The sequence below is a fragment of the Melanotaenia boesemani genome, chromosome 23 (genome assembly GCF_017639745.1).
Source record: "Melanotaenia boesemani isolate fMelBoe1 chromosome 23, fMelBoe1.pri, whole genome shotgun sequence".
Classification (NCBI taxonomy): Eukaryota; Metazoa; Chordata; class Actinopteri; order Atheriniformes; family Melanotaeniidae; genus Melanotaenia; species Melanotaenia boesemani.
Window position 1 is genome coordinate 17,102,016 of NC_055704.1, and position 13,890 is coordinate 17,115,905.

Here is a 13,890-nt window from a genome sequence, read left to right on the forward strand (position 1 = left end):
AGTCTTTGGATGGAGATGCACTCATTTACAGCAGATGGCGCCATACACTGTTGGAGTTAATTGCGTCTACTGGATTTTGCTTTCTGCAGTCAAATCATAAACACCTCTGCTGAAAAACTGTAGCAGACGCGAAGGACAATGAGGTTCTGACTAAAGCGCCAAAAGCTTTGGTTAATATACATCTGCTGCAGCCAGAAAGTTCTTTCGGGTGTTTGTCTCATATTCGTTACAGCTTCATAACTTATAAATTTACAGTACAAAAGATTATGTCCTTTTAAAACAATAGTCTGATGTATTCTTGTGCAAAAAGATGTATGGTCATGTTCCTATATGTTTGGTGTAAAACATAAAAAGTATTTCAAAAAGATATTTTATCAACTATTTTAAGGTTAATGAACCTGAAAAAAATGCATGTGAACTCCTTATTCACAGTTACAGACTTGATATTTTACACAAAAATCAGAAACATTTTAAATATGTATTTAGAATATGATATATTTGATGTTTGTAAAAGGTCACTGAATTGTAAAATCTAAATTATATTGTGCTCTTATTAAATATTTCTTGATAGGTCATATGATGCTCTTGGAATTAATAATTTAGATAATTTTTTTCGCTGCTCATACAGCCAAACCCTGCCTTTTGTTGACTATTTAAAGAGACAAACGTGTCTATGCCTCAACAGTTAGACACCAGTAAACGTTTTTCTTGTTAAAAATAAATAAATAAATAAATGAATAAATAAATAAATAAATAAACTTTCTTATCCCCGTGTGCCGATTGGTTTAAATTATAGGTGTGTCAGGACGCGTCAGGGCGTTTTACGTCACGTCTACGTCCTTCGCTACGTTACTTCCTCTGAAGGATGAGCGTAAACTTGTGACAGCTAGGAGGGAGGTGACGCGTCAAGATCATTACAGAGCCGGTCAGGATCTATATGTCCCAGGACAAAAACACGTCCCCCTCTGATGAAACGTCCGACATGATCTGAAAATGCGTCGAATAACAGCCTCCCAGGTAATTTAACACTCTTTGTTTCAAAACTATGCTGTTGCGCAATCGTGATTAGAAACTCATAAGAGGCTTTCCAGCGAAGTTTTCCACTTAACCTTGTTTTTTTATAGTATGTTACCAGTAAGCTCCATATCGACCACCTAAAGTTTTTAAATGTTTTGAGACTTATAGCCTGACACACGCACGTTATAAACAAAAAACTGCCTTAAATAAATGTGCATCCTTCAGTCAAATCAACAGCAATCGCGACTAATATGTTACCTGTACAGTATATCAATGATGATCTTAACACGATAGTTAATTTTTAAAGTACTTTTTTATTTTAGTGACACATGGGTGACCGGTTGGGGAGACCAAAGATTTAGGGAGGTCAGCAGAGGGCACTGACATCTTTAATACACAGTTGTTTATATAGGTTAAGTCCAAATTTAGGTTAAAAGGGCATCTGTGAGCACAGTAGTGGTGTCTGGATTGCTGGTCACTTGTATCCTTCGTGTCATCTGGTGAAATGCTTTGTTGGGTTGTGGGGGCTTCTGTCACAACAACTCCTGTTTCCACTTCTCCTTTGACCTAAAGATAGAGCACACAGTCTGGGATTAGAGTTCCTCTGGGAGTTAAAACACAATGTCCTTTGAGATGATGGGGAAACGTGGGCTGGGCTCGAGACATCTGTGGAAAGGGAAATTAAGTCAATTAACTCAGTGGAGACTGCTTATGACCTGTTTATTAATATTTCAACTGAGAGAACACTCAACAGGGCTCTACATGAGTTTGATCTTGTTCAAAACACCACACAAGATGAATAAATCCTCACAAATTCTCACATTTTAGAACCCAGATTTCTCAAACAAGTAATGAATTTTTTACAGCTAAACTTACTTGTTTAAATTTATAAAATGTACAAATATATAAATCAAGGGTGTATGATGTCAGAGTACAGATTTGGAGGGGATTTATACTCCAGTAAGATCCATCTAACAGGGAAAATGTTTAAGATGCTCTCAAAATATTTGTTTTTGTAACAAAATCTGCCCATACACACACAAAGAAAAGATATTTAAAAAAACGTAATGCAAGTCAATAGTTCTTAGAGTACTAGACCCCTGAGAAATCTTTCTGGGGGCATCACTCTGTCAGAGGGCAGATTCTTTACATCCATGCCTGACTGACAACTGTCCTAAAGAGAATCATCCTTCTTGACCTCACTTTCATTTCTCACCATAAAGTGAGTAGGCATGTGTTACATGCAACCCATATAATGCATTTACACACACACACATATCATATTGACCTTTTACACAATTTTGACATACTGTCATGACCTATCCCCTGAAATTTTGCAGTACATAAACTAAACAAACAAAAGCAAACATGCATACATCAATCACGTCCTAGGCGTCTGGCCGCAAGAGTTGACAGAGTGCATATTTGCTGCTCAGACAGATAAAGGCCACATTTCAATTAAATGTCAGTTTAAAGCACTGGTTCAGCAAGCATACTTCAAAGTAGCTTTAGCAAATGAAAGTTAAAGCTTTACCTTTTTTTCCAGTCTCACATTTCTTTGTAAGCAGCTGTGTAAACTAAGATCAAATCTAAAATGTCTGCAGATTAGATTTGTTAGCGTTACAGTGTAGATAAAGCTGTAATGCTGTCAGAGAAAATGGATGTTGTTTTAAGTAGCTTTATGTTTATAATCACAGAATTTTACCAATGCATTGTGAATGCATGGCCAAAAATGCTTTGCAGAGTTCAAAAGGAGTCAGTTTTTTGTACAACAACACTGACAGCTGTTGCCATGAATTACAGGAAGTTGGAGAGAGCGTTTCAGAGCATGAGCATTTACCATGGTGCTTTTATATTATGCGATGGCTCAAACAGATGTCCGTTATCCCACTGGGAGCAGCTGGGAGCCCCACCAGACTCCCACCCACACATTCTTGAAAGATCCTCTCTTACAAGTCAACTTACCCTGGACAGACATATATAAGACATACATCATATAATGTAAACACTATGTATAGGGTGCAGTATGTACTCAGTAATTGTTTTGTTTTTCATTATTTGAGTGTGTGTTACTTGACTGGACAGGTTGGGATTTTCATGTTTTTTCTTTTACCTGTTGCAGCTCAGTTTTTACTCCAACTGAATCATTTTTTCATCCAGACTTGTAAAATTTTGAGCTAGAATCCTCCAAATGACAGAAATACCACCATTCACCCCATGGACTGCATGTTTGCACTTTGTATAACACAAATATGTTTCACCGCTGTGTGCGGGAAAGCTTTGTGATTCTGATAGTGCCACAGTTGTGTTAATAGCGGATCAAAAGGCTGCTTTAAGTTCAAACGCTCAGTAGGTTAAACTTGGGATGAACTTGGGTTAAATTTTTTCATATGTTAGAGAGAAACATGAGACAAAAACAAGAGTTTGTAATCAAACTGTTCATTCATCTTTAACCTGATGGCTGCATTCATGGATAAATAACTATATTGAGCAAAAAAATGATTTCTGAGGAGATAAAAAAGGTTGTATGATGCTAACTTAGGTGAACATAGTTCATGGCTTATTATCCCAGTGCTACCGTCTCAAAAAGTCTACAAAAACTGTTCTAATACTTGTATTGGAGAAAAGAAATGAAATACAAGTTTTCTTCATTAATGTCAAACTTCAACATTATTCTCATTATTCAATAGCTACGACTTGGTCATGCAGTGCATCCCAGAAATATTTGGACAACAACACAATTTCCATGATTTAGGCTCTGCATGCCACCACATTGGATTTGAAATAAAAGCAACTGAGATGTAATTGAAGTGCAGACTTTCATGTTAAATTCCAAGTATTTGAACAAAAATATCCTATAAAGCATTTAGAAAGGGAACTCTGAGGAGGAATATGAATAAAAAAAGGCAAGCTAGTGGAGGCATTGTGATGCTCTGACCAATATTCTGCAGGGTACTTGCATTCATAACAATGCTACTTAGATTTGTACCACCAACTTCAGCATTGTTGAAAAGGATTTACACACCTTCAAATTTATAAAATTCCCTGATGGCAGTGGCCTTGATTGGGAGAGTAATGCACCTTCACACACTTAAAAGGCTGTTCTTGAATGGTTTGAGGAGCATAATAGAGTTCGAGGCATTGAAGTTAATCTGATCAAGCATCTGTGGGATTTGCTGAAAGATATGTGATACAACAGAAACCTCACCTGTTGTCTTGGTGCCAATTGCCAAATCTTCAGAGATATGCTGTTTTGTTGTGTGTAATTTAAGTACAAATGACTGAAAATGAAAAAAGTTTGATGATGAACCTTCTGTATCCATGTTAACTTTGCCCTCCTACCACAGTCAGGTGAGTGAGGGGTCTTCCCCTCATGTTTGGGCCCCTGATCCCTACGATGGCAGCGGATCTCTACGGTCCCCCATCCCCCATGGGGGATTCCCTCCTAGACAGTCCACTGTGTGGGGACCTGATAGGAGATCTTCCCGACATTTCCCAGTCTATTGGAGATGACACATTGGGATTTGATTTTCCAGAGTACCAGAGCACTGGGTCCGAGTTCAAGAGCTCAATCACATTGGGTGAGTCCAAGTAACCTAATGGTTGGAAGAATAGAAGAAGACTTCTTGAAATGAAGCACAATCAACAAAGTAATGACCTTGTTAATTCAGACAGTCTTTTTTTTTAACCAGTAAAATAGATCATAACAACACTGAACCTTTAGCCACATGTCAGAACAGGCTTAACAGGCTCATGTAAAGCATTATGTGACATGTAACAGGCTAGTTGTACTTCATCCCTGTGTCTCTGTGAAAGTATTCCTTACCAAAAGCCTTAAGGTGTCGTAGCAGCTGTTCCTTAAAAAGAAAAGGAAATTTGGGGGAAATTACTTGTGGGTACACACACATGGCAACAATAGATAACACTAACCCTATGGCATGGCATCCTGATGCACGGGACAGTATCCAGCACCAATAGACAAATAAATAAGATTATCGGACAACCATTTATCCCGGCCAAATATGCAAGAATGTCACAAGCATTAAGAGCAATAATATAATTAAAAGTAATATAAATAAAAGATGGGACACCATTGATAGAAAAGATAAATGTAATAGAAATAAGCCAAGTCAAGCCAAGCCAACTTTATTTACAAAGCACTTTATGACAGCAGCCACTGAATCAAGTGCTGAACATAAAATAACTAAAAACAAAAAAACATTAAATAATAAATAAATATATAACCAGCCATTACAGCTGAGTTACAAAGTATATTGAGAAGAGCATTTAAAATTAATATTCCAGATGTTAGAGTGATTATTTGTTTGAAGGACATTCCATTTAAATGCCGATTGTGTTCTTTCTGCTGCAGACACCCTGACCCCAGCCTCCAGCCCATCGTCAGAGGTGTGTGGAGCGGCAGCAGGCCCAGAGGAGAACCTCAGCTCCCTAAACCTCGAGTGTCGGGTGTGTTCAGACAAAGCTTCAGGTTTCCACTATGGAGTACATGCATGTGAGGGCTGCAAGGTGAGAAATATAGAAATACAGCAACTGTAGTGCAGCAGCACTGTAAGGAGATTAGGGCCTTACAAATATATAAACATAAAGACAGATAATGTGTGTTTCCAAGGCAAATGTTGTCTTTAGTGTCCTTGCATGTAGCTGTCCAACTTTACCAAAGTTCACAAACACGTCCATACAATGCAAAAAAAACAAAACAAGCATGAACACATGCAATACCCAAATACATGCAAAGGTTGTCATACAGAGGTGCCTGACCTCGAGGCCAGTGGAAAGTTTTTGAGACATCCGTTTGGGTCATGTGGGGTTGGGTACACACTGACCTTGGTTCTCATTACCACCTCTTACATATATAGAGCTCAGACTGACACACAGTACTGCTGTTTTCATTATTAATATTACTCTGTCACTTTTAAAATAAAAATGTTTGTTTTGTGAACTTAGAAGGGGGTTTAATTAGGCAGTATGTCTGAGGTGGATCATTAAAAAAATTCTTGAAATTTTATAGAGCATAAAAAGGCTTATTACAAACTTAGAGAACATTGTGTAAGTAAGACCAAAGACTGCAAACATCAGATCTGAGTGAGAATTATCAGCAGTGTTTGTCCAGTCATGTGACCTTGTCGTAGAGTGTACCCCTGTAAGCAGACCGTGGGTTGTCATTGCCGATCTGAGCCCTTTGTGTGCTATATTTGCATGACTTTTTGACCTTACGGTCAGTCCTTTAAAGTTTCTCCTCATCAGCAACAATCATAAAAAAAGCAGTATCTGGCCAGCTTACTGAAATAACCCACCAGTGCAGTAACTAGATATTTTTTGTGTTGTTTTGGAATTTTGCATTTTTGAGAATAATGTTTCAGTTTTCATCTATCTGTCCAGGTTTTTGCACAATGCACACCTGTGAGATTTACAGCAAAACTATGGACTTTCCCTCTGGGTTTGGTTTATGACTCACATCTCGTTCATCAGAATCACTACCAGTAGTGCTCATCTTTCCATCAGAGCAGCTGCCTGTCTTGGCATGCAGCCACTGTTGTGTCAGAGAGCTGCTGCTTTAAATTACACACATGGTGACGTGGAACACCTGGGCACAGCACTTGTTAGAGGTGTGCCCTGATGACACTCTGTTCCTTTGGTCTCTGACTGTTGACCCGTCATGGAATAATCCTGCATGGTGGATTGGTTCTGGTTATCATTTTCAACAACTCAAGTTAAAGAAAGGTGCACTCAACACTGTGAATGTGTGGGCTATATGCAGTGATAGGTTGGGATTAATGCATAAGTCTTTGCTGGTGATATCATGAGAAATTTAGACCAAAGAAGTTGTCAGTATAGTCTTTATCATATTAAAATAAACCACAAAACTTTTCCCAAGCTGTGAGTAACTTTAAACATTTTTCTGTTTTGCTAAAAAACATTTCCTCTTACTTAAACATTTCACAATATACTTCTTTGCTTACGCTGTTAGTGTTGTTACTCATCCCACACATAATATATCTGAACTGGCCTCTGGCTTTGCTTGTTCTTCCACACGTAGACATGCCAGGTCATGTACAGTTGGGAAAATAAGTATTCAATACACTGCCGATTTTGCAAGTTTTCCCACTTGAATTCCACAATAGAAAGATTTGTCATTTTTATGTCAACTGTGAGAGAATCTAAAGAAAAAAAATCCAGAAACTCACATTGTTTAATTCTCTCTTGCAGTTGACATGTACCTACAATGAAAATTACACACCTCTTCATTCTTTGGAACTTGCTAAATCGGTCTTATATCAAAAAATTATTTCCCCCACTGATGTGTTTTTTCTTCTTGCCCAGCTCTGTTTACATGTAATGTGTTTCTTATTACTGTCATATGGTGCTTTACCACACGCTTTGGCCGTCAGAGCTCCCCATCAGCTCCTCATGAAGATTTCACCCAGTTCTTCCACAAAACCAAAAGCTTCTGGTTTAAAATGACACAAAAAATGATATGTGACACATAAAAACTTTTAATAGTAATGTGCTGAAACTGCTCTTCAGCATAAATGCTGCCAGGATCTTGTGCAAGATGAAGGCTGATGAATTCCAGGAACATGTGGGTCAGGATATATTGCCAGAAAATTCATATTTCCTACTTGACAGTGAGGGTTGAAAAGTGTCCTGACAGAAGTCTCAAAAGTGTGTGTGGGTGAGTCTTCATCAAAGGATCATATGTTTTGGTATGTGTGTGACATCTGTTAGCTTGTGTTGGCCCGGTGCCCTCAGTGCCTGTCAGAGAGCTGTAGGCAGTCTTGCCTAATAGGGGATTTTCCTTGAAAAGGTAGAGATTTACTGCATGATTTCAAGTGCATCTTTTTGTGAAATTGATATATTTATGGCTGTCACATTAAAAATTTTAAACTCCCCAACCAACCATATAAGAAGTTAATTAACTCCCTTTTAATGCCGCACATCATTAGGATATAACGATTGTCTTCGGCTCACTTTAAATACAGTTATAATGAATTTATGGTTTAGAATCAAGGTGAAGCAGACCTATTCCATTTATTTTGTAACATAAAATATGGAGATACATATATATATATATAGATGCTCACATTAAACGTGATTTCTAAAGCTCAAATTTTAGACAGCTCTGAATAACAAGTTTCATAAGTTTTATTTTTTATTTTTTTCTTCTTCTTTTACAAGAACTATGGTATACACTTAAAACAGTCTATTCCAGGATTCAGTATAGGAAAATAATATGCTACTGCATGTAAATGATACAACCCCAAATTTCCAATGAGGTTGAGTGTTGTGTAAAAACATACATAAAAACAGAATGCAATGATTTGCAAATCTCATTAACCCATATTTTATTCCCAAATGAACATCAACAACATATCAGATGTTGAGACTATTACATTTGACCGTTTCATGGAAAATATTTGCTCATTTTGAACTTGATGGCAGCAACATATCCTAAAAAAAGATGGAACAGGGGCAACAAAAGACTGGAAAAGTAATCAAAACAAATAATAATAAAAAAAAAACCAACTGGAGTATCATTTGTCAAATAATTAGGTTAATTGGCAACATGTCGGTAACATGATTGGGTATAGAAGCAGAGCCTCTAAAATGTATAGATATGCAGATGTTTACCACAGCTGTGTCTAAAGATTGTAGAATAATTTTAGAAAATGTAAAATTGCAAAGAGTTTGAAGATTCCACCATCTACATTGTATGATTATCAAAAGATTCAGAGAATCTGGAGGAATCTCTGTGTGCATCGGACAAGGCTGAAGGTTAAAATTAGCTGCATGGGATCTTGGGGTCCTCAGGTGGCACTGCATTTAAAACAGGCATGCTTCTCTACTGGAAAACACTGATTAGGATCAGGAGCACAATCCACAAATGCAGGTTAAAGCTCTGTCATGAAAATAAGAAGCATATGTGAACACGATCCAGAACACTGCCATCTTCTCTGAGCCAAAGCTTATTTGAAATGGTCTGAGGCAAAGTAGAAACTGATCTGTGGTCAGTTAAATCAAAATTGTAATTGTTTTTTGAAACTTTGAATGCAACCAAGGAGGAGGACCATCCAGCTTGTTATCAGGGAACAGTTAAAAAACCTGCATTTCTTATGGTGTGGGGTTGCATTAGTGTCTATAAGGGTCCATCAGTGCTGAAATGTACTAGAAGTTTTACAACATGTGCTCCCATCCAGTTGTCTGTTTGAGGGAAGGTTTCAGCAAGACCATGCTAAACCACATACTGCATCCATCACAACAGCATGGCTTCTCGGGAGAAAAGTCCGGCTGCTGAACTGGCCTGCCTGCAGTACAGACCTTTCACCAAGAGAAAACACTGGGAGCATTATGGAGCGAATAATCTGGCAACAAAAGCCTAGAACTATTTCATTTGAGCCAATTACTTTTCCAGCCTTTTGTTGCCCCGGTTCCAACTTTTTTTAAGATGTGTTGCTGCCATCAAATTCAAGTTGAGCTTATTTTTTTTTCATAAAATGTCTCAGTTTCAACATCTGATATGCAAGTTTTATGTTTTTTTTGGGAATATTTACCACACAGAGACATCCTGCTGTCTTTGTTGCTGCAGATGTTCTAGTTTTCCACTCTCATACCCTAGATTGGATTCTGGCTTGAACATGCACAGATCCATTTGAGAAGCTTGCAGTTCCTGACTGGGATAAAAAAAAATTAAAGGAAGTCCTGTGGGAAGATATAGAGCTCAATCTTGCTTAGAAAGTCTTTGAGGTTTAGTATTTGGTTTCTACAGAAATGCGTAAACCTGACAGAAAGACTATACAGACGATAAAGACATGTGGGTTGAAGAGTAAGCAAATAGCTTTTTTTCTAATGTTTTAAAATAAGCTTCATATAAAGAGATAGCTAAATATTTAATGTCTGCTTGTCTCAATCAGGGTTTCTTTAGGAGGACCATCAGACTGAAGCTGGATTATGATAAATGTGAACGCAACTGTAAAATTCTAAAGAAGAATCGGAACAAGTGCCAGTACTGCAGATTCCACAAGTGCCTGTCTGTGGGCATGTCGCATAATGGTAATTATTAATATTTCATTAAATATAATTTCATTTCATTAAATGTAAAATGCTCAGAGAAATAGCAAAATACCAAAGAGTTACATCTCAAACTCTACAGGCTTTAGTTAGTATGTTATAGCTTAGTTCATGAGAAAATACATGCCAATGTAATTAAAAAAAAAATGTGGCTTGTTTGAGGTTTCCAGGAATAAACCACCTTTGGTGAGCACAGACTTTTTTTTTTTTTTGAGCACAGACTTAAGTGAAGATGTTAGACCATAATGCACAGTGTTACATTTAGCGACATCCAAACACAGCATATCAGCACAAAAACCTCATACTAGCTGTCAAGCACGGTGGTGGAGAGGTAATGATTTGGGATAGTTTTGCAGCCACAGGCCATGGACACTTTGCAGTCACTGACTCGTCCATGAACTCCTCTGTATACCTAAGTATTCCTGATTTAAATGAGGTCATCTGACTAACAGCTAAAGCTTGGCAGAAAATGGATCATGCAACAGGACAGTGATCCCAAATCTAACACTAATTATCCTCTTTTATTATATTTTCTAGCAGCTTTAATATTTTTTTTTCAATCATATTTAATTTAGCATTTTAGTTGTTTTTTTTTATCCAGATTGTTCCATTAACTGACTCTGTACACTGCAACACATCACTCTTTTGTTCAGAATCTTGGTTTAATACATTACTTACATCCTTTTCAATTATAATTTCTTTGTCTTTTTTCCCAAATCTTTTTTTGTATATTGATGAGACAAGATAGTCTTCTTCATCTCCATATGATTTTCTATTAGGCATTTTAAAGTAATAAAAAAGACAAATCAATCATTGAAATCATGATATATCCCCAGCTGAAATGTATAAAGTTTGAATAAATTAGCAACAACAGCCTCAAGCCTTGTGAATGCAGTTCCATATAACTGTGGTATGACTGTCCTTGGTCAGCATCTGTAGCATGTGTTCATTACAGCAGACGGCCATGTCTCCCTTTGATTCAGCTCCAGTTTAACATGCTTTACATTGACTAGTTATTTATAGGACCATGTGCTGTTGCAGTCAGATTGACACTTGGGAAACCCTAATGCATACAGCGCCACATCTGGTCTGTCGCTCGTGCTGACTGCTGACAGGTCACTGGGTTTTTTGCATTGGCCTTCTGCTGCAGACAGAGCAGTGTCAGAAACATGAGAGGACAACGATAAGTCTCTGAAGAATGGGAATAGAGCAGAATGCACCAGATTTGGCTGATGTCTGTATTTAAAGTCAGTGTGAAATGAACAATAATCCTCCAGAATTTCCTAATGAGGAATTTTTTTGTGCACCAGCCATCCGGTTTGGCCGGATGCCCCAAGCAGAGAAGCTAAAGCTCAAGGAGGAAAGCAAGGTGGTAGAGAAGGATGTAGAAAGTCCCATTAAGGCTGACCACAAGATTCTGATAAGGCAGATCCACGAAGCCTACATGAAGAACTTCAATATGAACAAGGCAAAAGCACGGCTCATACTCACTGGAAAAACCACCAAGCCGGTAAAGTAATAAAGTTTAACACTCTTCTTTGCTTTTTGTATTTGTCCTCTGCATCACTTACAGTCATGTCTCCTCTGTCTTTACCAACAGCCTTTTATCATTCATGACATGGAGACATTCCAGCTCGCTGAAAAGACGTTAGCGGTCTACATGGTAAAGGGTGAGTATTCTGTTTCTGAAAGCGACCTGCAAGTTGGTGAGCTGATTCCTTCTGTGATGTGTGAGGAGCTCCAGCAGAGGGAGGCTGAAGCCAGGCTCTTCTATTGCTGCCAGAGTACCTCAGTGGAGACGGTCACAGAGCTAACGGAGTTCGCCAAGGCTGTGCCTGGCTTCCAGAGCTTGGATTTGAATGATCAGGTGGGCTATGAGATGCTTCATATGTAATCTGTTTCCCTGCCAATCCATGCTAGAAGTGAAGAAGATGTGTCTTGATGTGATGCTATAGCCTTTTATCCACCTTTAGGTGACACTATTGAAATACGCCGTTTATGAAGCCCTTTTTACACTTTTGGCCTCATGTATGAACAAAGATGGCCTGCTAGTGGCCCGTGGTGGAGGCTTCATCACCCGTGAGTTCCTAAAAAGCCTCCGACGACCATTTAGTGACATGATGGAGCCAAAGTTCCAGTTTGCTGCACGCTTCAACTCAATGGGCTTGGATGATAGTGACCTGGCACTTTTTGTGGCTGCTATTATCTGCTGTGGAGGTAACTTGCATTTTGTGGGACAGATTAATTTATCTTAAAGTAAAAACAAATAATAATAATAATAAAAAATTCCAAATAAGACTGAATTCTTTCTCTTAACTTTCTTTTTCCTCCCATTTCAGACCGTCCAGGCCTGGTGGACATACCTCTGGTGGAGCAGTTGCAGGAAAGCATTGTTCATGCACTACGGCTCCACCTGCTGGCCAATCACCCTGATGACACCTTCCTCTTCCCCAGACTGCTGCAGAAACTGGCTGACCTGAGGGAGCTGGTCACAGAACATGCACAGTTGGTTCAGGAAATCAAGACAATAGAGGACACGTCACTGCACCCGCTCCTCCAAGAAATATACAGGGACATGTACTGACGAGTTAGTATATGTAAAAGTTAGTGTTAATAATAATGTTGATATACTGTTAAAATCATAGTAAGCAGCTCGCTTCCATTGAGGTTATCTTTATCAGTTTAGAAGGAGCAACTCTTGTGGATATGGTGGCTGCTTCAGTGAAAAAGGATGTAAAGGAGCTTTTAGCACTTACACCATATGTGAATAGATATAATCTGATTTCTGCCAATTACAGACAGATGCAATAGTTTGAGTTTTGGATGGGGTCTTTTATACAGTTACTAAATAAAAGCTCAACACCCTGTGCATTTTTGCATAGTGTTAAAATGACTTTTGAAGTCGTGCATGCACTGAAACCACTTGAGCTCACGAACTTGAAGCGTGTATGCCTTTAGATGTGGTTGATCCTCTTTTCATGTCCTGACATTAGGTGTAGTACTTTACTGAAATCAGCCAAATCTCTTTTTTCTCCTCATTTTGAGATTTAGAAGTACTACAATAAGTATGCATATTGTGCCATAAATTTCTGCTGCATGACTTCAGATTTCTTGTATTTCTTCTTACATTACCACAAGTTGAACACAACTAATGTAGCTTCTGTTTTGTTGTAAGAATACTTTTAGTAGTTTTCTGTGTTGTACCTTTTTTTTTAACTTCTCCTATACTGTTTTAAACCGAGTCAACATGATAGCTTACTTTTAATCTTTTTTTCAGATTCTGATTTACGGTTTTGTAGAGTTGAAAAATGTTCTGTAGAAATCCTGCCATTATGTGTTTATTTTCCTCAGAATCATCGTGTGGAATATTTTCACTAAAAACACAATAAGCTATTAACCTGGTTTATGTGGTATTTTGTAAATAAGAATATGGTAACCACAGTGAAAGGGAGTTGTGAATCTGCAGAAAGTAAAGTGCGTGTTATTGCCTTACTTTTGTGCTAAGTAATTGTTTAGACTTTGAATAACTGTTTTGTGTCATAATGAGGTGGTTTATATTTTAATGTTGTATAAAACTAATCAAAATAATTGCAGTGTCTGTTTCAGTTAAAGAAAGGATGTTATGTAGCAGCATAAAATAAACTAATATATTTAACTAAGTTTTGTTTGTAATATGAATAAATTAACTGCCAAATGAAGACAGTTTTATTAATTTAGTTGTTTTACTATACTCGCTATGATAAAGGCTCTTGTTAAGATGCTCTAAAATTTCCTGAATATTATATA

At 37.8% G+C, this 13,890-nt stretch overlaps 1 protein-coding gene across 1 annotated transcript; it reads left to right on the forward strand.

Annotated features, from left to right (window-relative positions):
- The first annotated feature begins 852 nt into the window (after positions 1-852).
- On the forward strand, positions 853-13,315 carry LOC121634353 (peroxisome proliferator-activated receptor alpha-like). Its single transcript, XM_041976917.1, has 8 exons — positions 853-1,017; positions 4,365-4,598; positions 5,390-5,544; positions 9,948-10,086; positions 11,415-11,614; positions 11,705-11,971; positions 12,078-12,321; positions 12,444-13,315. Exons 2-8 carry the CDS (start codon positions 4,391-4,393, stop codon positions 12,686-12,688), a joined length of 1,458 nt encoding a protein of 485 aa, XP_041832851.1. The 5' UTR covers positions 853-1,017; positions 4,365-4,390; the 3' UTR covers positions 12,689-13,315.
- Positions 13,316-13,890: the final 575 nt, after the last annotated feature.